The sequence below is a fragment of the Anser brachyrhynchus genome (genome assembly GCF_964034855.1).
Source record: "Anser brachyrhynchus genome assembly, chromosome: 1".
In the NCBI taxonomy this organism is placed as follows: Eukaryota; Metazoa; Chordata; class Aves; order Anseriformes; family Anatidae; genus Anser; species Anser brachyrhynchus.
In genome coordinates, this window is record NC_137694.1 from 64,495,880 (window position 1) to 64,518,288 (window position 22,409).

The following is a 22,409-nucleotide window of genomic DNA, read 5'->3' on the forward strand; positions in this document are numbered from 1 at the left end:
TTTTCCCCCTTCATAAACCTTGATGTAGTAGCAGATCTGGCCTCTGCATCCCTTGAAGGAAGAGCAGAAGGCTGCTCAAGCTGCCCTGTTCCTGGCTGGATGCAGCCCTCCCAGCTGGGAGAAGTGTCCCCGAGTGCTGTGTATCAGTCCTGCTCTAATAAAGCTCCCTTTGAGCACTAGCCAGCTCCAGACCCGAGCTGCTCTTGTGCTCCTGAAATGTCACACGGGAGTGATGGGGGTTGTCTCCTACTCAAACACAACTTTGAATGCATGTGGGAAGAGGTGTGCTATATTGAGCGCCGCAATTGTAGCGGCTTATCACAAGTGCCTTTTAGAGCCAGGCATAGGTCTGGGCACACACTCCCTGCAGGCCACTTGTATTTTCCTGTACGGATGATTACAGTGCTAATGCAAGTTATTAAGGAGATGGTGTTATTTCTGTCACAGCCATCAAAGCTGAGGTGTTGGTGTTAACTAATACCCAACCCATTACGGCTTTGCTAGGGATCCTTAATGGTTGTGCGTTCAAAGTGGGGCTGTCTGCAGCTGAGGATGTGCCTTTTAATTGGGAACAATAACTGCAAGGAGTAGAAGCCACGTGGCTACAAAGCAGCTGCATAGGGCTCTGCAAAGCAGAGCTATCGGGATCCACATGGATCAAATGCCCATAGAAAATGAAGGACGGAACAAAACGGTGCTTAATTAAAAATAAGCTTGGAGCAGGCACGTCAGCTCTTAGCAGGGTGAATGAATGCAGGCCCAGTGTGTTGGCAGCACAAATCCTGTAATATTGGAGATTTTTAAGTAGGATTTTGGGAAAGAAATTAACTTTTGAGGTTTCTTTCAACTCTGTCAAGCACTCCTGGTTTGAAGGAAATGCAGTGCCATAGCTTGTGCCTGGGCTGGTAGTGCCACGATGCTCTTCTCTCCTAGCTGCCGTGCCAAGCCCCCTTCCTGTGCCAGACCAGTGCAGTCCCCAAGGCACACTGGTCTTTGGAGAAAGCGGCCGTGTTCGGTACCCCCAGTCCCTGGAGGATGACTACCCCAACAACAGGTACCTGCTTGGCACCCACTGCAGCACTGCCCAGGGCTCGGAGGCACTGGCTGCTGCTGGCAGTGCCCAGCTCACAGCAGCTCGGTGTTCCCCGCAATGCAAAGCCCCAGCTACGCTCACTGGGCAGGGTAATGCTGCAAGGAGAGGAAGACACAAAATCTGTTTGTAACAGATTCTGTCTGAGCCCTGCTCACAAAATGGTTGTGGCTGGCTAGAGATCTGTCGTGCCTTCTGTGGTCCAGCCATATCCTTGTCAGCTCACACAAAGAAGCTTTCAGCCTCTTGCAAGAGGCGCAGAAATGAGATCAGCTGGGCTGGTGGTGCCATTAGCACAACACAAAGCTGTCACTACTGTAAGGAAGGATCACTATCTCCCTAGCGCCAAACAAATCCACAGCACTCTTCTGCTATTGGTAACTCTCTGCTCAGATGATGATAATATAACAGATTATTTTATAAAAATAACATTACCAAGTGGAGTTGGTGACCTCGGTTGTCAGCTTCTGGTGCATGCTTGCAGGAAGGTAGTTGCTGGAGGTTCCCAGCCCAAGGAGGGACTGACCAGGGCTAGGCTCAGCCAAGCAGATACATGCCTTTACTATTGCTTGCTTCTAGCCTGTGCACCTGGAACATAACAGTGCCGGAGGAGAAAATCATCCTGATATACTTCACTAAATTAGATGTAGAGTACCAAGTTGGATGTGACCGTGACTACGTGTCCCTCTACTCAAGCAGAAGAGAGCTGATCAGTAAGTCTGGATGCTTTAGAGATGTGAGGAGAACTGGGAATAATTTCTTTCATTCATTGTCATAAGGAACAGCAAATCTAGCTGGCTTTGAGAAGCATTTCTTTGTGCTGTGAATCTAACAAGGCAGAGGTGACCCCAAATGGAGTGGGACAAGTGGAACTGAGGGACATGTTCATAGTTATGTTCACTTCTAGTGTAATGTGGTGGGCTAACATGTCTCAACAGTGCCTTTTAGCTGCGCATAATTCTGTGCCCTGTCTGCCTTGTCTCCTATATACCTGCTTTGTTCCTGTGGACCATGGGTAGCACAGAAAACTGAGTGTTTAGCTTTGTTTGGCTGGTGCATATCCAGGTGACTTTCTGATGTGCTAGCACTGCCAACAAGTGTGTTAGAGATGCAGCTCAGAAAGGCTATTTGTTGTTTCAAAACTGGTTATATGGCACAGCAAGCATACAGATTACCAAGTAACTGTAGAGGTGAGACCAAAACAGAAGGGACCTCTTGTCCCTTTGTAAGGTGCTCTTAGTACTGAACTGATAAATATTTCAAGTAAATGCTGACTACTTCTCCCCTCTTAGTACTAATGACCATGTGCTAATAATAGCCTAACATCCCTAGTCCATGCAATTCATCCTCTAGAAATACTTGGTTGTTCATGCAGTTGTTTTGGATGAAGTCCCATCTCTTCAGTTTTTCTCTACATCCTCTAAATAATTTATAGGTAATGAAGGCTGAACAGTCTCCCCATTCAGTGTGAGACGAGACCTTCGTAATGGGATCCAGCTTAATGAATCACTGCAAGATTTGCCTGAATAAATGTGTGCTCTGTTCACGTTTACCACCAAATCCTTGCCTCCCTCAGGCAAAGTCTGTGGGAACGTGTTCCCAGCCCCTCTGCTGGTAGAGTCGGACCAGGCCACCATTACATTTGTTTCTGATGGGAGCAACACTGGCCGTGGGTTTGAACTCACCTTCACAGCTGTCCATAAGGAGTCCGAAGCAGGTGACCTTGCCTACACTGTAGAAACTCCTCTCCTTTCCTTTCTGACCCCTTTAAAATTAAAAGCTATCCTTAGCTTGCCTGGCAACCTTAAAAATCAAGTTGTTGGTGTGAGCTTTTTAAAAGCGGTGTGTAATCCCAGCTGCTAAGCTGTCTCCTTTCTCGGTCTGTGTTGCAGGTTCAGGCTGTGGGAGCGTTGCAATGCTGGAGGAAGAGGGGAAGATTGATTCTGCAAACTACCCTGGCTTGTATCCCAGGAACACCAAGTGCCACTGGCTCATTGAGGCTCCAGTAGAGTATGCTGTAAAGGTAATAAAAGGAGAAACTGCACTTAAACCTCTGCACTGTGAACAGTTCAGAGGAGTGATTCAATAAAATCCTGCCAGAACATCTGTGACGCGCAAGACCGTAAATTGTAAGGTTCTAGGTCACTGATTCTTTGCAGGGCATATTTTGTCAATTAGGCATCACCTCTGAACTTGTGTGCAGAGCTGCTGTGACTGTTGTAAGTGCTTCAGGTCTGCAGGCACCAATACCATCTCTGCATAGCTTTGCCTTGAAGTCCAGCACAGAGTTCTGAGGGTAAAAGGGAGGTAGAGCTCATGTTGCAAACAACAGCCAGCTTCTTCCTCACGGCAGTGTCAATACCCCCAAGCTACTCCTTAGCCCTATACCAAGATGTTTGCTTCTTGTTGCGCATGAGCTGTGTGTAATAGTTCCTACTCATAGTAACAGCATCTCTTTATTTTTACTGCATGTCACTCCTAGTGTGCAGCAAGCATCCGGCTGAGCTTTTCCCACAGTGCATCTTACATTGTTCAGAGCAGCAACATCTTTCATCCCCTACCGCCTTGGCTAAGGGTTGGAAAACTATATTAAACCTAGTGATGCTCAAGGGTATGAAAACCTGTTCTTTGGGTTGCCACTGCTCTGTCAGTGTGAGAATTTGTGGTATGGATTAAAAACAAACCAAACAAAAAAATCACCCACTCTCTGTGCTTAAAGGAAAAGCTCTTGAAAGGGTGTTCCATGTGGGACACTGACCCTTCAAAAGTACAAAACAGCAGAAATCCCTGAAGGCAAAGCTTAGGCCAGATGCATCCTCTGCAGTCCTGTCTGTAGCTGTGCACAAGTGTGAGCAGTCAGCACCATCATGCCAAGGTGGCCCACAGGCCATTTTGATGGAAAGGGTGAAACATTTGACAAGAAAAACCATGCCCAAATTCCTAAATGTAATCTTTCTCCAGCTCAAGGTTAAAAAGACTATGTGCTTCAGATATTACTCCACTCCTGATGTTTCCTTCTTGCTTGTCCTCTTTGCAGCTGGAGTTTGAAGATTTTGCCCTTGAACTTAGCCCAGGCTGTATTTACGATGCCGTTAATGTTTACAGTGATGCAGAAGAGGAAAACCAGCTGGGTGAGCATGAATACTCTCAGTTTCAAACTAGAAAAAAAGCTATGTTGCTTCTGTCTTGCCCACCATGGCCAAGTGTACCATTGGCACAGGAGATCCCATGTCCTGGTTGAGGCTACGCATTTCCAAGGACACCAAGGCTGGTGTTGTGGAGCTGTGTGCAGGACTATGGTTTGTGTCCTGCTGCAGAGCTAGCAGAGCACACAAGTGTGCTGCTGGATCAGATCTCTGCTCTGCATCTCTCTCTCAAAAGAGAGAGCAAGAGCAATTTTGCTCTAAGATTCATTAAGAAGATAAATGTTTAAAGTAAGGCAGAGCGAAAGCATGGCTGTCTATTGGTGTCTAATTCCACTGAAATGGACATAAATTCTTTATGAATTCAGCTAATTTTGTTGAGATTCCATTAATGAAAAATTGCTAACCTGAGGCATCACTTTCCAATGCTTTCAGAAGGAAATATTTTTTTCTAATTATTCACTTTAAATCTGCTTCAGTTTTATCAATATGAAAATCTTTAGTGAAATGTTCTTAATTTTCTTTTCTTGAATATCTGTATTTCCAGATGTTCTTCCTGCTTGGACTAAATGAAAGCATGTTGTAACACTCCAGCTTTTTAAAAAAAAATTTCCAGGCACCACACTCAGTTTAGCAGAGCATATCTATTAAGGTGAAAAGCAATGTAGTGCTCAGAAGTGAAGATATTTGAATTGGATTCTAGCTAACTCTTTATAGGCCTGTATGTGAGCCAAAAGACAGGTGATGAGGAGATGGTGCTCTTTCTTTTAAAATACCAAATAAGCTGGGTAAGAGGCTGAAACTGTCCTGTGTTTACCAATGAAAAGTAATATTTGGCAAACTGCTTCTGTTTTGTCCCCATCCATTTTGTAGCGGTAATTTAGTAATCTGCATGTGTTTACCAAGTGGTAAATAAATATTAATGTTATAGTTCCCTTGAAAAGATATCTGGTTTCCATCGGAAATACATCTATTTAAATGGGAGGAAGAAGGCTGGCAAACTTAAACCTGGAATCTTGCAGGGGAGAGCTTTCAGCATCATCCTGACTCATTTCAGTTGAGGTATGCCTTCCAGCGTAGGTTTGCCATAGGAAACTTGGATTCTTACAGGAAAAACTCCTTTGGAATAGAGTGCAAGTTCCCTGTCCAGCTGCAGCTATGGGACTTCCAGATGCTATGCAAACTGAGTGCTCTCAAAAGGAGGAGGAAAACTCTAGTAGCTGTTCTCTAGGTCCTCAAGCTATACACGTAGACCATTTGGGAGAGATTCTGCTGGTACCCCACAATAGTGCCAAATAGTCCTCAAGTGGGGTTTCTTTGTGCAGTAGGGGGCATTCGCACTGTCTGTTCAAGATTACTTGTAATTCCACCATGCGAAAGCTAGGATTATTTTTGCATGACTGTAGCATGATTGTGGAAGATTAATTCTGCCTGCTATTGCTTATGCATGTCACTGACTACCATTATCATGCAAGTGTCTCTTCTGATCGAAACAAAAACTTCTTCAGGAAGTCTCCGAATATTTAGGGTTTTTGTTTTCTAGAAACCTAGATTAGCTAAAGCAACAAGTGCTTGAGGGATGACATTTAAAAGTCTTAAGAATATACATTCTTGTTCCTTCCCACAGCTAATCTCTGTGGATTCACAACTCCCAAACCAGTGCTGAGTTCGGGAAATACTATGCTGGTGCATTTTGAAAGTGATGAGGAGAACAACTTCAGAGGGTTCAGAGCCCGGCTCACCTTTGTTCTTTCAGGTTAGTAGAGAGATGCCTGCTGTGTCTAATAATGTCTGCATCATCTGCATCTGTTCTTAGATAACCAAGCCTATTGTTTTAGCCTTATCCTGCTGCATTCTGTCAAAATAATTTTAAAATGGAATAGATACTGGTGGCAGATTTCTCTTTCCCGAATAAGGGAGATGAAGCATGGTTTTCTTTTCATTTCTCACTGAGAAACTAGATGACTAACTTCTGATACCTGAAACAAACAGCCTTGTTAATTTTGCCATTCTAATATTCCCCTTGAAAATTTCATTATAGAAGAGTCTTGAACCTGGGGGGCTAGACTGCTATTACTGCTTCCTGCTTTTGTGACCATGTGGTGGTGGTGGTGAATAACATCTACCTTCAAGTGGGCCCTTTTTTGAGGGGACAGGCAAGAGTTCTTAATGTGAGTAAGAGCTAACTCTTATTTCCTGTCTTGTAGAGGAGGCAAGAAGAGAAGACTCAGGATTAGCGTCTGCACCAATGTTGCCTCTGAGGGATGTCCCCTTAGGTAAAGAAATTAAGTTCTGCTCAGATGATCTGGTCTGCGAAGCCTTAATGTATAAGGATTCAGCAGTGAGGCAGTTGCTGACCTCAGGTCCCCTTTTGTGCACCACTTCCATGGACAAAAAGTGAAAGGGAAGTGCACCATCTCTCATTCCCCATACGTGCAGTATGTTCTCTCTGTTCGGCCATATGCAATTCCTGCAGGTAGTGGGGATACAGGGGTAAAGGGTGGGAGAGGCCTGCTTTCAGTGCCTGAGTCTTTTTTGCTCTCTGAAGTGCTGAACTCCTTAGGATTCCAGCTTTCATCTATCTGTTTTTCCTTCCCCCACCATTTCCAGAAAAGGACAGACAAATTTGGTCTCTCCTGCTTTTGACCTAGCTGTATCTGCTCCGTGAGGTTATCTAGGAAAACAGAAAACTTCCTTCCCAACTTCCAACTCTTCTCTGGCTCTCGCAGACACCTGTGGCCTTCCCCCAGTGACTCCCTGGTGGCTGTTCAAGCGCATTAGCGGGGCTGAGGAGGCCTGTCCTCACTGCTGGCCATGGCACGCTGCCCTGAACTTCCTTGGAGACTACCAGTGCAGCGGGGTTGTCATTAGCCCCACATGGATCCTGACAGCCGCCCACTGTGTGCAGCCGTGAGTGTGTCCAGCATGTCCCCGGCCACCTCTGCTCCTCTCCCCGTGCTGTGTGCTCCCCCTGCTCCTCCAGGCTGGAGAGCTGCAGGTCATACTCACACCTCTGTGTCCGCTGTGAGGCTTCCCTCCTGCCCTTCCTATGTGATGAGTGATTTGGGAGATGGTGATGACTTAGTCTTGCCTGTGAGATCCGTTAAAGTTAATTGGACTGGCTGCAATCAGAGCTGTGGCAAAGCCAGAGCTGATGCAGTGCACTTGTCAGGGTGAGAAGCTCTTGCCCAGCAGTCCTGGGAATAAGTGACTAATTAGAGAAGAGCCAGAAGGGATGTATGACTGCTGAATAAGGAAGCTGTACGGCTGACTGTAAGTAGCTCCAATATGTTTACTTTCATTATACAGATCCAATAAACCCTTGCACTGGACTGTGACAGCAGGAGACCATGACAGAGCCCTGAGAGAGTCAACAGAACAGGTAAAAACAAGCAATACCATTAGAAATGTTTACTTTGATATATTTGCCCATATCATATTTCTCAAAACAGATCTAAGTCCACAAATAAAACTGTCTTGGCAGCAAGACAAAATGACCAGTACATAGCCCACGTTCAGGGATGAGAAAGGAACTCCAGTAACTTGGTCTTTTTCAGCTAACTTGCAGCTTCTAGAAGTATGTTTTATATATATACTTCTTATTACTAGCAGTAAAGACTTAAAAATCTAGCAGATGACTGAGTGTCCTCAATATCTTACTCTCTCAGTGCTGAGCAATACATCTGTCAATAAAATGGTTGCTGACTCTTTCTTCCTGATGGGGAGGAGAGAGAAATAGATGTGGAAAAAAAAGTGACTCACACCAGTCTTCTGTAATAACCTTACTGACTTGCGTCTGCACAATGGAACAGCCATTGCTGTAGGCTCAGGAGGTCTAAATAATACATCCCAGAAATCTTCTAGGCTGAAAAACTGAGAAGCTGGGGATTTGTCTTCAAAATCCTTGCACCTTCTTTGTTTCTTTTTAATTAGCTTGGCCATTGCTTGTGGGATTTCTGCCCTCTTTTTTACAAGTATGCTTTCAGGATGCACTTAGAAAGTAGCTTGTCCCTTCTTTGCCCTGATCCCTCTGATGCGTTACAGGTGAGACAGGTTAAAACCATTGTGGTGCATCCCCACTTCGATGTGGTGAGCTACGACTCTGACATTGCCCTGGTGCAGCTAGACATCCCTCTGGAGTACAATACTGCTGTGAGGCCAGTGTGTCTGCCCAACAGCACAGAGACGTTATCTTCATCTTCCCTCTGCACTGCATCTGGTTGGGGGATCATTGAAGAAGGTGGGCCTTCTGATTTTTGCATGTTGTCCATTGTAAACTGAACATACGCTTCCATCTCTTGTTTTATTCTTCTGCCCAGATCTTACCTAGAATTTATTTCCCAAGCAGAGGGGAGCCGATCTAAGCGACTGCAGCAGACGCAAGTGCCTGTGCTCGAGAATGAAATCTGTGAGAGGAATTACTACTTTGGTCACCCTGGAGGGATTACAGCTAGGATGCTTTGTGCTGGCTTTGTTTCCGTGGGAGGCCAGGACCCCTGTCAGGTGAGTTAAAACTAGAGGTGAGCATTCTTGAAGGCATCTGCATATTGGGTGTTGGTAGACCATCTGGGGAAAGAGGCTGGTGAAGACAGGAGAACTGCAAAGGCTGTTAAAAGCTCCAACAACTGCTGTTCCTGAAGTGGACACTACTTTTGTGAACAAGAGGCAGTCAGTCTGTACTGCAGATGTAATGTGCAGTGTTGCTTGGAAGTGGGGCCATAGATTTTAGTATTTGTCTGGACAGTAATGTCCAAGATGCCTGTGGAGGAGATGTTCTTCCCTGCACTTTCCAAGTCCCATTTCTTTTTAGTGAATACTTCCTAATTTTAGCTGGCTTGGAACCCCTTTCAAGGCATGCTCTTCAAGGTAATCTGTGGTGATTTCTATTTTTTTATAAAACTCTTGTTCCGAGCAGTGTCTGAGAACTAACTAATCGCCCTGAAATCATGAGGCAAGCTGGTAAGAACACTTGAGTAAATAAAAGGCAAAGTAATTTACTGAGGCATTGTCAAGCTAAAACGCAGGTTCTGCTCAATACCACAGTCTTATGGTGGACTGATAAATGATGCATACCATAAAATATGATTGACTAGTGCTCTTTGGTTTTCAGCCTGTGCTCAGTCTTTATTCTACACCGATAAGCAAGCCATTAAATCAGTCTTTGTTCCAGATCCAGGGTTGAGCTGCCAGCAGCTCTGTGCCCTGTTCTTGCACAGAGACTTTTTTTCTTGGGCAAATCTGATCTTTGACAGCTCTCCTCTCAGCTGCAGCAGTGCAGAGGCCAAATGAGAACTGCAAGATCTCCCTGTGTCTTGGTTCCTAGGGTGGTTCTGGTGGCCCCTTGGTTTGCAGGAAGGAAAACGGACCGTTTATTCTTTATGGCGTTGCCAGCTGGGGTGTTGGCTGTGCAAGTCCAAAGAAACCAGGAGTCTACTCAAGGGTGAGGATTTTCCTGGACTGGATAAGACTGACAATGAAAGGTGAGTTTTCCATCTAAACAATCTGAGTCCTGGATATAACTCCTTTGTGGAAAATATTCCAAGTACATTGAGATTTTTGTCTGGTAGACTTTTACAAGAAAGAAGGAAAAAAATCCAGATGGCTTCACTGACTTCCTGCAGACAGTCCCTTCTTTCTCCTCTTCCTTGCACCTTCCTTGTAAGGAGAAAAAAAAAGCTTACTGGAAACTGGAATGGGACTTTCAGAAGCATAAGACTTGTATTTAACACTTCTGGCTCTTAAATGGAATATAATCTCCAGGCAAATACCTTTCTCAGTATAAAGCAGCTGCTGCTGAAAATTCCTACCAGACCCATGCTTTGATAGACAAGATAGTCTGGGACAACAGTAAACTGAACTTGTGTGTGCATGCACCTATGTGCAAGATAAATTTCTGCAAAAAAGGTACAAGGGAAAATATTTTATGTACTAGTGAATAAGGACTGATACAATGAAAGTGATGGGTCTCTTACAAAGACAGAGGACCCTGTTCTTAAACTGGGGGCGCTCATCATAGAAGTGAGGGGAGCAAACCTGTATGAAGTACTTTGTGAACCCAGTGTTGTCATACTGCTTTGCTGCACCAGCCCTTTCCACTCCTCTTTCCCAGAAGTTTCTTTCCTGCTGAGGTTCCTCAGGCCAAGGTGAACACGGCTTTATAGCTTCATTGGTGAATGGAGAAATCCACTCCTGCAAGCTGTTTAACGTGATATGATTCAATAGACTTCAAAGAGCCACCAGATAGCTTCAAGTCTCTTTTTCCATGTTAAATAAACTGATTTGTCATTCTAGAGAAATGTTTCACTTTGGCCTTTGGCTCAAAGTAGCTGTGCTGGGAAACTGCTGATGTAAAACACTTGTCTTCCAAGGCTTTATCCTCCTTCCCTGCCTGCACACATGTACAGCCAAGAATGTAATTCTCCATTTAGTGAGTATTTGGGATTGTCCCACAACTTTTCTTGGGAAAGAGCTAATCCTGGACAGAGTTTTTGTGTTTCTACCCACCCTATATTTTATTATATTACAGCCAAGGGAAAATGGAAGACTTCTGCTAACAATACTTTTTTTTTTCTTGTAGCCTGAATAGTGTAGTTATGAGCAGGAAATTAACGTATATATTAAAGAAAAGAGCACTGTGTGGATAATGCTCCATTCTGGGGTCAGATGAGCACTTGGGCTCTGCTGCTTTGTGCTGCAGCTGTCTGTCTTTCTCAATCATGGTGCCATTCATAGTCCCGTGTAGACCTAAGAGAAATGTTAGTACAGGTGCTGACTAAGGGAGAACTTTCTTCCTAGCTAAAACCAGTTAACAAAGCAAGTTATCACTTGTATGGTAGCCAGAGCATCCCCACAGGTAAGCTTGCAGCTGGCTGGAGATCTTCCATACCCCTGGATCTGACACAACTGGCTGCTGACCCTGGTGCTCCCTAGGCTGTAATGGCTTTTGTGGATTTATTGGAGGTCAGGTAGTTTATGCAGAGGAATTGCTCAGCTCCATAGCTGTAAATCTTTCCTAGAGGTGGAGGCTCTAGTATTGCATTCAGCTTTTGCACATAGTTTCATATGAAAGGTTCAAAGCCCTGAGGGCTTTTTGGGCCAGATGCTGACCACTGGCTCCTTTACCTGACTTTCATACAGGCGTGATTGTGTGTTGCGAGAAGTGCTTGGCCATGATAACTGTTACTGACTTTTGTATTAAATGAAGTGCATTGTGCTTCTCCTCAGATTCTGCACAGAGCATGCCATGGGGAAGTAATGCCGTACCTGGAACCTTGGTGCAGGAGCAGCCGGTGAAATTGCCTGCAAAACTACAGGGAGAGGCATCAGCACAGGGTAACTGCACAGCTGTGTGGAGCTGCTGTGTGCAAGAGGCTGCAGCATATGGTCTGCAGGAGGTAGTGGAGCTGGTTCAGTTTGGGGAGCAGCTCTAGGTGGAGCTCAGTAACAAGTGTGAGTCTCCTAAAACACATCTTCTGTATTCTAGACTGAGTTCCTCATGGTAGGGACAATTACTTGATCTCTTGTGCATGTACCTAGCATCACCAGAGCCCTGCTCCTGGGTGAGGAGCTCTGTCAGCTTGTTGCTTTTAAAGCACAGCAAACAGCCCTGTCCTTCTGATGTGCCTCCCCCCACTGATAAAGCATTTGAAAGTTTCTCTACATCTGATACTGTGACAGTGTTGGAGGAGGAATGATGGAAAGGCTGAGGCGTTCTCAAGTTACTGGGTGACACTGGCTCTGGCAACAAATAAATGTTCAGGAGGGGATGTGCCACCAGCTCTGCTTGAGGACTTGTGATGTAGCCAGGGTGTTGGCACACATTGTGTGCTTTCCTCTTCTCATTGGCATCCTTGGTGGCGCTGCAAAACATCACACTGCTGAGATAAAAATAGGTCCCTGCAGCGATAAGCAGCAGGAGGAAATGCTTTCCTTGCATTAGCCCAGCAGCTCCAGCACTGGCTAGATGGAGCTGGAAATGCACACGAGCCTCGTGTCTGCACTGGAGCAGGCTTATCTCAGCTGAGCTGCTCATTACTGCCTGAGTTCAAACCATGGCAGGTGTATCGTGCCACGATGACCTGAATCTGGGGCTCACCCTGAATGCAAAAATGATTTTTAAAATGTACCTAGAGACAAGCTTCTGTGTCTCAACCCCATGGGCTTTACCCTCCTTCCAGATGGCAGCTGTTCCCTGCAGTCCCTGCTGCCAGCACAGGGCCCACGTCTTCCAGCAGTGCTGCACGCAGGCAGGAGCCCTCGCCTTGCCCTTGCACAAAGCTGCATGATTAACTCGTTGCTTTGCAACCCGAGGGGCTCAGCTCTTCCTCCTCCCCCTCGGTGCTCTCAGCACCCCATGCAGGTACGCAGAGACACGGTGTGGTGTCAGCATCCCATCTTAGCATAAAGCTCGTAAATGTTGGTGTAGGAGGAATCGTGCTTAAACAGAACTAAAGCTGTTCTACAGAGGGTATGTCTTGAAAAATTGCCGCCTTGGGAGGCAAACAACCCTATTATACTTGTACTAAAGGGACATACAGTTCTCATTAGTGATCTTGTTTTCTCTCCTCCTGCTCTGTTATAACTACTCAGATGCTTCCAAATATTTCCCTGTTGGATTGGTCTCTTATTTAACAAGTGTTGAGTCTGACTGCACTGTGTATGCTTGTAGCTGCAGGCTAAGCACTCTCCTACTGTTTCTGGAGAACTAGAGAATGAACAGACAAAAGCGTAATATTTCATAACTCTCATCAAAGGCTGGCTGCAAGGTCAAGGAAGAATAAATAATTATGTAACTTCTTTTCTTCCTTAATACTGAGTGAACATTTCAGCTTGGTAGGCTTCTTAGCGTGGGGACCTGACCAACCTGGTATGTGTTCATCTGTTTTTTTCAGGCATAGATTTATAGTACAGCTCAAAATGAATCTGCAAGCTGGTCTCCTTTCCTCTACAACCTGGCATCTCGCCCCTTTGTTGCCTACCTTGTGTCTGCTGCCTGGGTCTCTGAGGCGAAGGCAACAGGACTACTTCATGATCCTATGCACTTTCAAAGATCCTGCAGGATTGTACCAGTCTGCATGCTGGAGTTAAAAAAAATTAATAGTTTTTACTGAAAGGAACACTTCTTATTTATTTAGGCAAAATGAACGGATCTGGTTTAAAAAAAAAACCCTATATTTATGCTTAATTTTGTGTGCCCTTCCAGTGACTGCAGTAGCTGTGCTTTTGCCCATGATATCAGCATATTTGGATTTCCGTCATATCTAGTAATACCTGTGGAGGTAAAGAGTGAAAGAACAAGTTTCAAAATGTGTGTATGCATGTACACACACCAGAAAAACCATTTTCCGCTACTTTTGTTGACCTGCTAGACTGTTTTCGATCATGGGCAGAACTGGCAGGTTTTATATAAAGCTTTTTACTGTCTCTTCTTGATGCTTTTATCACTGAAATGTGTATTTATCCACAGAATGTGTATCAGAAGTGGAGCTAGAAGAGCCCCGGGGGTTTATCTCTGCTCCATCCTTGTCAGGGTATGTGGGAAGCCCAGAGTGCTCTTGGATACTCCGTGTGTCTCCGAAGGGCATGGCAAAGATTATGGTAAAGCATCTGTCAATAAGAACATCACCAAACTGCCGAGAGGAGTTTCTTGGGATTTACGAAGACAGTCAAGGAGGAAGAAAAGAGCTAGGTAAAAACAAGTGATACAACTGAGGATGCTTAGTACTAGGAATTTCTCACTTTTACTTGGGACAGTTTCAGAAAGGGTTTTCATCTCCAACTGCATGGCTCTGATGTGTGGTAGACTTAATTAAATTTAAGAGCCTGGGTAGTAAACTTGACTGAAGCCCTTAATCCGTGTATGCATGCTGCATTGACCCAGTAGAAGAGCAGCCCTATTAGTCCACTAGAGAGTGATAAAACAGACTAGATAGCAACAAGCTGTGATATTTCAGTAAATTGGTATAGCAAAGTCTTGTACATGTAAGTGACTTGTGACTCCTGTGATAGTGGCAGCTCCTTATTCGAAGTCAATCCCCTTTTCTCCATACTCCCCCAAATCTCTGACATAACGAAATGTGATGACAGTATGTGTTATATGCATCTTGGAGATGGAATGAATCACTCTGAAGCTTTAGGGTCTGGGGAACAGGGGTGTGGCTCTTCCTTTCACCAGAAAACATGCTATTTTTCATGCAGAGGGCTGTGGTCTTCCTTGCTTTGACCCTGCTGAGGTACAGTCTGTTCACTGGGACACTAGTCTACATAAAGACAAACCACAAAATGAAAAAAAGAAAATAAAGATGAAAGTGAGAGCTTTAATGCTGTTTACCATAAAGTTAATAATTCTGGAGGCCAGCGTGTCTGTATGTGTGGTTTGTATTTGTACTGTATGCTGTGCAGTTAGTAAAATTTAGTTGGAGGTGCAGTGTGGCAAGGAGCAGGAGCACATCAGTGTAACTCCAGTGAGCTGGGCATTTTCAAAAAGTGTGGAGGGAATGCTTTTTGTTTCCTGTTTCAAAGGCTCTGTGCACAGAGTAGGGGAATAGAAGGAGGGGGAAAAGTGGAAGAGATGAAATGCGGGACAGTAGCATGCTCTTACATCTGTTTGAAATGGTACCTCCAATACTAGCTTTGTCTGCAGTACAAGCTGTGTAATATATAAACAGTTATGTATACATATAAAGAAATTCTATCCCTGCCTTCACTGTGGCGAAGTCATGGGACAGAAGGGAGGATAACCATGCCTCTACACTCATGTACACAAATGATGGGCTTTGTTTAGCTATTATCATTCAAATATTGTCACTGTTCTACATTTTTAGCCATGAGAAATGCCAGCCAAGATGTCCATGTCTGAAAGGATTTAAAGATAATAAAAATGCTGCTGCTATATAAATTTGAGAATCCAATTTCATTTTTCTCAATATGGGGACTTGGTTTACTCCTTCTCCCCCACCTTCTCAGGGTCATTCCAAAAATGATGTATAAGCATAGGAGCATGACAGGTTCCAGGGGTCGGTCTGGCTGTGTATTGGGAGAGACTCAGCAGACTCAAGCTAAAAAAGGTGATGCAGAAGAAAGGTAATGGCTTTATAGGCTGCTGTAAAGGGCTCAGAAAGGTTACTAATTTTTGCAACATGAGGAGTATTACTTGGAAGTTGTTGGACCAAAATGTAAATGGGAAGGGGGAAATAATTAGAAACGGATGGTGGGGGGAAGTTCATGAAGGTTAGATCTTGCAGAGTTTATATTGGGTGTGCTGACCTGAGAAGATGTTTCTTCTCCTAGCTCTTCAATGAGTTTTTCTTCCCCTCCATCTCCACTCCTCCCTTTGCTTTATTCTGCCTTTATATAAACTTAATTTATAATGATTGTAGACATTATAAAGTAATTATACAGAAGGATTTCTACTGGGCAGGCATCCACGCTAGCATTCATTTGAAGAGTGGTGGAGAAATCCACCATCAACCTTCGGGAGCCCTTTGGGTGAATTCCAGGGCATGGAACTTATGTTCTCCAAATACTTCCAAAATTAAGTAATGCCTCTGGAGAAAGTTTTTAGATAACAGCTATTCTGTGTAGTCTCTTGTCCTCTTATGTCACACCAGTGATTAAAAACAAGTCTGAAATTTAGCATGTCATCTAACTCTGAGGTGGAAGGGAAAGAACAGGAAAGAGAAGATGTGCTAAGGAGCTCTTGGAGTGCTCCGCAGCTGTTTTCCTCCAAGAACTTATTTATAAAAGTACAAAAAAAAAAGTATGCCTGTTACAGCTGAGAATAACAGTTTAACTTTCATAACTATTTATATACAGAACAGAGGAAAATACTATCAGAAATGGAGCCATCAGTCAAACTTCTCCCTTAATAGGAGCCTAATAGATAGTTCCCTAGAGCATCTTCCAGTATACAGACTCACTGCTATGTAATAGTATTTTGTTATGGCTGGCAGTTTTTCCAAGGTTGGGTATATTAAACTAGATTTCTATGTCTATTTATATGCCAACATATTGAAACAGCGTATTTTTTTCCTTCACTTCTTCTCTAGAGCTAGTGAGCAACAGAAGTCAGTGGGTGCCTGTCTCTAAACCGAATCTCTTTTACTGAGGAACCTAAAACATAGACTTGGGCTTCAGTGTTGACGTGAGTTAGAATTCTGGTGTGATGGGGAAGAAAGAGGCTGGAAAATTTAGAGAGCCAAATACAACCCCAGAATAGTTTAGTGTGCTTAACAACTGAAAGTGTCTATCAGTGGAGGTGGAATAATGCCAGTTTCCTGTCCCATCTCATTTTCAGTTAAAATGTAAGAATGAATCTTTAAGTAGTTTAGCAATCTTTTGGGATGGTTACAGCAAAGCGTCTAGCCTTCTAGGTAGAACTTCAGGCAGCTGATACTAAGCAATGTACTGCACAAGTCCCTGTTGGCCAGCCGTAGGGCATTTCTTGAAGGGCGGGAGCTGGAGTCTCTCTGCCTTTGCTTGCAGTGAGCATCTCTGAAACGTGAGTAGTTCCCCACTTTTCTGCCTTTCCACAGAGTATGAATTTTACCTATGTGAGAGATGCTTATAAAACATCACTTTTTACAATGGTTTTGTGCTTGGATTTGCTTCTAGCTGTGTTGTGTGGTACCCTGATGTCTCCTGTGGTCCTCTGGAGCCCTGGGCCCACGGTGAAGGTGGTATTCCGCTCCATCAGCCCTGCTGCTTTCAGCATCGAGTACTTAATGCTCACAGTCCAAGGTACAGTCAAGAAGTACAGCTGCTTTTCTCTCTAAAGATGATGAACTGAGCTGTTTGACTGAAGCTTCAAGAATGTCCTTGTGTACAAGATGCCCTTATGGAGTTTCTGGAGACTTTCTGTATAGATGTTCTCCAAGCATGCATAAAATGGAACACTTCTAAGCTCTAGCCTGGGTAAAACCAACTGACTGCAAAATGCTGAAGCTTGAAATAGGGCTAAAATGAGTTTGAGTTTTGTAGTATTATGATAAACAAGGTCTGGCCTAGTGGAATAGGAATGTAGTAGCTTTCATAATTGGTTCATCCTCTAATTGAACATGTCACGTCATACAGGAATTGTCCTAGTCCGTGATGAAAGTCCATTTAATACTAAACCTGAATTTCATGTTTTGCATTCTTATTCCATCTAGAACAAAAACCTGGAAATACCCAAGAAAGTCCCAAGAAGATGAGCTCAGAGCTGTCACGATGCAAGGATGCCATCCTTACAGATAAGGAAGGAAGGATCCAGTCACCAGGATACCCCATGAGACACACAAATGCCACCAGGTGAGCACCTGAGTTCTTCTGGCTCTTGGAACTCCCATAAAATCTGCAAATACGAGACAGCTTTTAATGAATCTATAGGTATTACAGTGCCTGTTAGAAAACTGGGCAAGTACCTCAAAAATAGTCAGGAAAACTGGAGGGGGGGAAGGCACACCAGTACCTTCACTCCAGCAAACATCAGACAAATCTGATGCATCTGGACAAAGCTCTCATCATAAAGTACGTCAGGCTCCTGAACATGGCACAACTGAGGGCTTAAAAATGGCAATGCTTAACTGTGTTGCTAAAAACCTTTTGGAACTTTCATCTGTTTTCCTTTTCTTTCTCTCTTATTGTGCTTAGGTAGGATAAGAGAGAACTTTCCATTCACAAGGCAATAGCACAGACTTCTGAACTGTTCAAAAAGTTTAACTTCAGAAGTAATGAATAATATGCCTGAAATAGATTTGGACCAGTATCTCATCTTTGACTTCTTCTTTTTCATGGGTATTACAATCCCTTTTTGCCTTGGCTCACATTTTGATAGCTATCCCTAGGAAAAAAGAGCCAATTGTAAGATATGCCAGCATTGTGACTTTGTTCTTTGCTTTGTGCAGCAGCTGCCACTGGAGAATTATAGCCCCATTAAAATCCATTATTAGGCTTGAAGTCGTGGACTTCTGGACTGAAAGGAATCTGTCTAATTGTCATGGCCAACTGATGGTGTATGAAGGATTTGGACTAACCAAAGAGTTACTAGGTGAGAGAGTGCTTACCTTAATGCTGGGGTGGGAGAAACAGAGGAGCTGTTCTAAGTTTCTTAGCAGACTGATGGGGATTTTTACGTGGCACACTTCCATGCTCCAGGAGGGATTTCTGATAATACTTGGAGCTACTTCAGCGAGCTCAGTATCTTTCCCTTCTTAGGAATGCTGTTGCAATCAAATGTATTGGATGTGAGGCCTTAATCATGGCATTGCTGTGCCTCAGAACAATGCGAGTTTGTCTGGGTTGCTTTTTCCAGGGTTGAACGTGCAGCGTGGCAACTTGCTGTGTATGTCTGCAGCTGTGTGCCAACGAGGCAGCAGGTCAAAGTGATGGGGCCAGGGAAAGGGAAACTTTTTCCTACTGCCATGCTGAGCAAGGGGAGGTACCTGCCTGCCCTGACTGAGGGGCTACCAACTTGGTTGGGATATTGCTGGGGAAGTGGAGTCAGCATCTGGAGGAGAAAGCATAGGCTGGAAACTTAAACTGCTCAAATATTTAGGGATACAAGGTATTTCAGTGCCAGGTCTTGATTATGTGAGACACAAAGTGGCTTATTCCGCAGGGAGTGTGAATGCCCTGAGGTCTTGTGGGTATGACAGTGTCTGGCACAAGAGCCTCGTCTGCCTGTCAGAGAGGGATTTCTTCTGACCAGAGTACTCCTGGTAGTTGGCTCTTGCTCTTAGTGGTCTGTAGTGGTTATAACTGGGCATCTTCAACCATTTCTGTCTGTAAATATCCCCATTCTGATTTCAGATATAGTGAGCTATATTCTGGACTTGTGTGTCCAGTGTGTGAATTCGAAGCCGAATAGCATCAGGAGTTTTACTGTTTGTTTCCCCTCTTAGAAAGGGAAATCTTTTCCAGCGCCACACTTCTGGGAGGTTCTGCCTTATAGGACTCAAGAAAAAGGCTTTAATCCCAACCTGGCCTATTTTGCAGGAAACTTCTGTGGCGATGCTTCACTCTACCCTGTAAAATCCCGAGGCTCAGTGATGACAGTGACCTTCACTTCCAGGGCTGAGGCAGCTATGAAAGGCTTTCTCCTGACTTACCAGATGATATTTCCTGAGCAGAGTAAGTCTATTGCAATTTTTGGATAGGATGAACCAGAGCTGGAAGTAAGGCTCCTACTAAAAAAAGGAAGGGAGCAGAATGTGGTGGAAAAAGGTGGAAATGCATAGTGTTATAACTGAACAAAATTATTCACTGCTATTTAGGTGTGTGGTGGCTGTTTTTTTTGAGGATGTTAAGTAATATCTTAAGTATTTAGCGTGTCAGATCTATTTATTCTGGAGAGAAATTACCATTAAGAATAAGATTGAGTAGTATCTTTGACTGCAGATGATAAAAAGCATAAGTAGTAATCTAATTCCTGTGCTCATTCCCCACAATGAACTTGCAGAAAGGAGCTACTAGCTTAGACATTTCACCCTTTTTGTTCTGCTCTACCTAACTCCCTCACAGTCTGTTGCTACTTCTATAACCTCTCTTCTGTATGCAATGCCACTGTCAAGCACTGCTGATGCCCCTGTACCCTCCAAGCCTCACCTCTACTGCATGCACAGGAAGCTAGCCAGTTAATTGGGCTCTGAGCTTAAAGGCTGAAGGAAATCTACCTCACATTCTTTCACCTTTCTCTTACTTCTCAAACCAGAGAACAGCTGGTGACACGGGCAGGCACTTTTCTCTGTGAATAGCACTGCCCTGGCACCATTAAGCATATTAGTTACTTTGATTTCTTAGATCAAAGAAACCAGTTCAGATCTTTTGCCTTCGCAGAAGCAAACAGTTCTGTATTCCTAGTGGCCTGAGCCACTTCTACTCTCATTTTACCTTCCCTCTTTCTCCTGTCTTACCTGTGCCTTCATTGGTGTGCAGACAAGCACATCTTTTTGTGTGTGTATTGTGCAAGTGTGTCAGACTTCAGAACTAAATTGCAGCTAAATTTCTCAGATTCTGTTTGTCAGACTTAACAGCACCATCAACAGAGATTTGGCTGCCTTCTTTCACGTGTGCACATGCTTTGAATATGCACTCCAGGCCCCAGCTCTGAACACCAAGAGGTGCCTTTTCCACTCCCCTGCAGCCTGGCTATGAACTGTTCGTGGCTCAGGCTCCTGTCCCCAGCATGGCCCTACATCCTCTGCATTTATATGCCTCTGGTAAGGCAGTGCTTTTCTTTTAGGTCTGGAACCTGGAAACATGACAGATGCTGACAAAGGTAAGACAGGTTTTAACTTTCTACAAAGCTGGTGAGAGTGAAGAAAGAAAAAGCGCCCCCACCTCTTAATGTACATTCTGAATTTCTGACTTGGGCATTAACCTCTGTCAGAAGTAAGTGTGAGCACGTGGGTATGAGACCGTCACCAGCAACATCAGCTGTATTAGTACTAAATGTCCTCTGTTCATTCAGCATATCCCTCTTTTACTGTGTCTATGTTCAGTTCCTGCTACCAGAGCTGCTATGCATGCTTGATGAAATGAATAGATACCTGGAGAGTGTTTAAAACAAAATAAAAACCCTCCACTAATTCCAGTGAACTCAAATATATTGGATTTAGGATGCTTGAACCTGTCTCCCTGCTCTGCCTGAGCACTTAACTTCTGCTCAGTTGGCCAGCCTGCCTGAAGCATATTCCCAGATCTTGAGCTAAAGAGACCCTCAAGGTGAAAGCTTAAAAGCCTCATCAAGCTTCTACATTTTTCATGTTTCCACCAGGTTCAGTCTTTTTCTCTCTCAGCCCAGTAAGCCTGTAGTCAACCCTGCTGCCCTTTCACCACAATAAAATGGGGTGCAATGTTAGCCAGTAGGTAGACATTGGATACGAAGTGTTTTATTTATGAAACGCCTGAAAACAATGCAGACTTGTCTACAAAAACATGCAATTAAAATGTTAACACAACCACAGCATAGAATACTTCATTTTGATCAGCTTTATGGCAACTATAAATGCAAGAAAATAGAAACATCTAGGTAAGCAACTTAAAGAGTGGCTAATAAGTGTTTAAGTTTGAATTTGGCCCATTTGGAAAGCTTCCTCCAAGTGATCTTGTATGTAGGGTCTTGATGTCTGGCCTCTAGATCACTTCAGAATTCAAGTCTGTTTCCTCAAGTCTGTAGCCCTTTTTCTGGTTGAACAGTTCTGCTTAAACTGCATGTGGAACTTGTGCTTGGGAGCTATGCAAACTTTAATTTCAACCAACAGAACTTGCATCCTGGCATTACAATCTTGGCTTTCTCCAATATCAACAGGCCTGCTTCAAAAAATATTATGCAGAAACAGGTTTAGGCAAGTGATATGGTTCTTTTCTTTATTTTCTTTTCTTTTGGAGAGTGCCCAGTCTTTGATCTAATTCCTGTTGGAGCCACTGAAATAACATCTCCCAATTACCCTGGCGTTTACCCTGACATGCTGAACTGCACTTGGACAATTTATTCCACTTCAGGAAATAAACTGAAGGCTGTAATTAAAGACTTTGTAACTGAGGATACAAGGGACTGCATTTGGGATTGTTTGAGTATTTATGATGGACCTCATCTCTCTTCAAGACTCCTGGGTAGGTTGAACTCATCCTTATTTGTTGCCTTAATTTTCTGATCCCTTTTATTTAATGTGACTATGTTCCATCTGTTTGTAAGGTGAGAGAGGGAGGGGCCAGTGCTGTCTGATTAGGTATCTGAAGTAGAAGCCTATGTAGCAGAGTCAAGTTGGTATCAGGCTTCCCAAGAGCAGGCCTGTCACCCAGGGCCTCTTAGGTATAAGTGGCCTGGACTCAGTACCTGTTGGCTTCCAGTGTCGTGGATATGTGGGATGGTACTACATCAGTTCCGTGTATAATGCCTTTTTTCTTTAATTCTTTGTATCTTACTCTCTGAAACAAAGCTTGAGCAGGTACTGCTGTGAGTACCAAAGCTGCCTTGTGCCATATGGGCATCAGAATTTTTGGATATAGAAGTGCTCACTGAAACAGCTTCATGCCTTTCTGGTTCTCCCACTGTCTCCTCCCTTTCTCTTCCCACCTACATAGATATTTAGGGAACAGGTTGCTGAAGTAATCTCACTAAAGTATGAGATACACATTCATGTAGAGCATGGGAGTAATTTGGCTGTTGCACTAGGCTTCAGTTCTTCAGCTTGAGC

The 22,409-nt window shown here is 44.0% G+C and overlaps 1 protein-coding gene across 3 annotated transcripts in view; it reads left to right on the plus strand.

The window, feature by feature from the left end:
* The window catches only part of OVCH1 (ovochymase 1), a 39,646-nt gene that overhangs the window by 10,319 nt on the left and 6,918 nt on the right, over nt 1-22,409 (plus strand). For 2 of the 3 annotated variants that reach the window (XM_080578753.1, XM_080578755.1), the window contains exons 9-28: nt 934-1,054; nt 1,670-1,803; nt 2,667-2,807; nt 2,983-3,113; nt 4,128-4,221; nt 5,861-5,989; nt 6,441-6,509; nt 6,963-7,143; nt 7,543-7,615; nt 8,278-8,473; nt 8,582-8,736; nt 9,557-9,713; nt 11,458-11,565; nt 13,700-13,921; nt 16,846-16,971; nt 17,382-17,520; nt 18,117-18,259; nt 19,207-19,341; nt 20,453-20,488; nt 21,601-21,825. In XM_080578753.1, coding sequence (XP_080434879.1) covers nt 934-1,054; nt 1,670-1,803; nt 2,667-2,807; nt 2,983-3,113; nt 4,128-4,221; nt 5,861-5,989; nt 6,441-6,509; nt 6,963-7,143; nt 7,543-7,615; nt 8,278-8,473; nt 8,582-8,736; nt 9,557-9,713; nt 11,458-11,565; nt 13,700-13,921; nt 16,846-16,971; nt 17,382-17,520; nt 18,117-18,259; nt 19,207-19,341; nt 20,453-20,488; nt 21,601-21,825 — 2,715 coding nt within the window. The remainder of the gene's footprint in view (nt 1-933; nt 1,055-1,669; nt 1,804-2,666; nt 2,808-2,982; nt 3,114-4,127; nt 4,222-5,860; nt 5,990-6,440; nt 6,510-6,962; nt 7,144-7,542; nt 7,616-8,277; nt 8,474-8,581; nt 8,737-9,556; nt 9,714-11,457; nt 11,566-13,699; nt 13,922-16,845; nt 16,972-17,381; nt 17,521-18,116; nt 18,260-19,206; nt 19,342-20,452; nt 20,489-21,600; nt 21,826-22,409) is intronic. The other variant, XM_080578754.1, reaches the window with a different exon arrangement.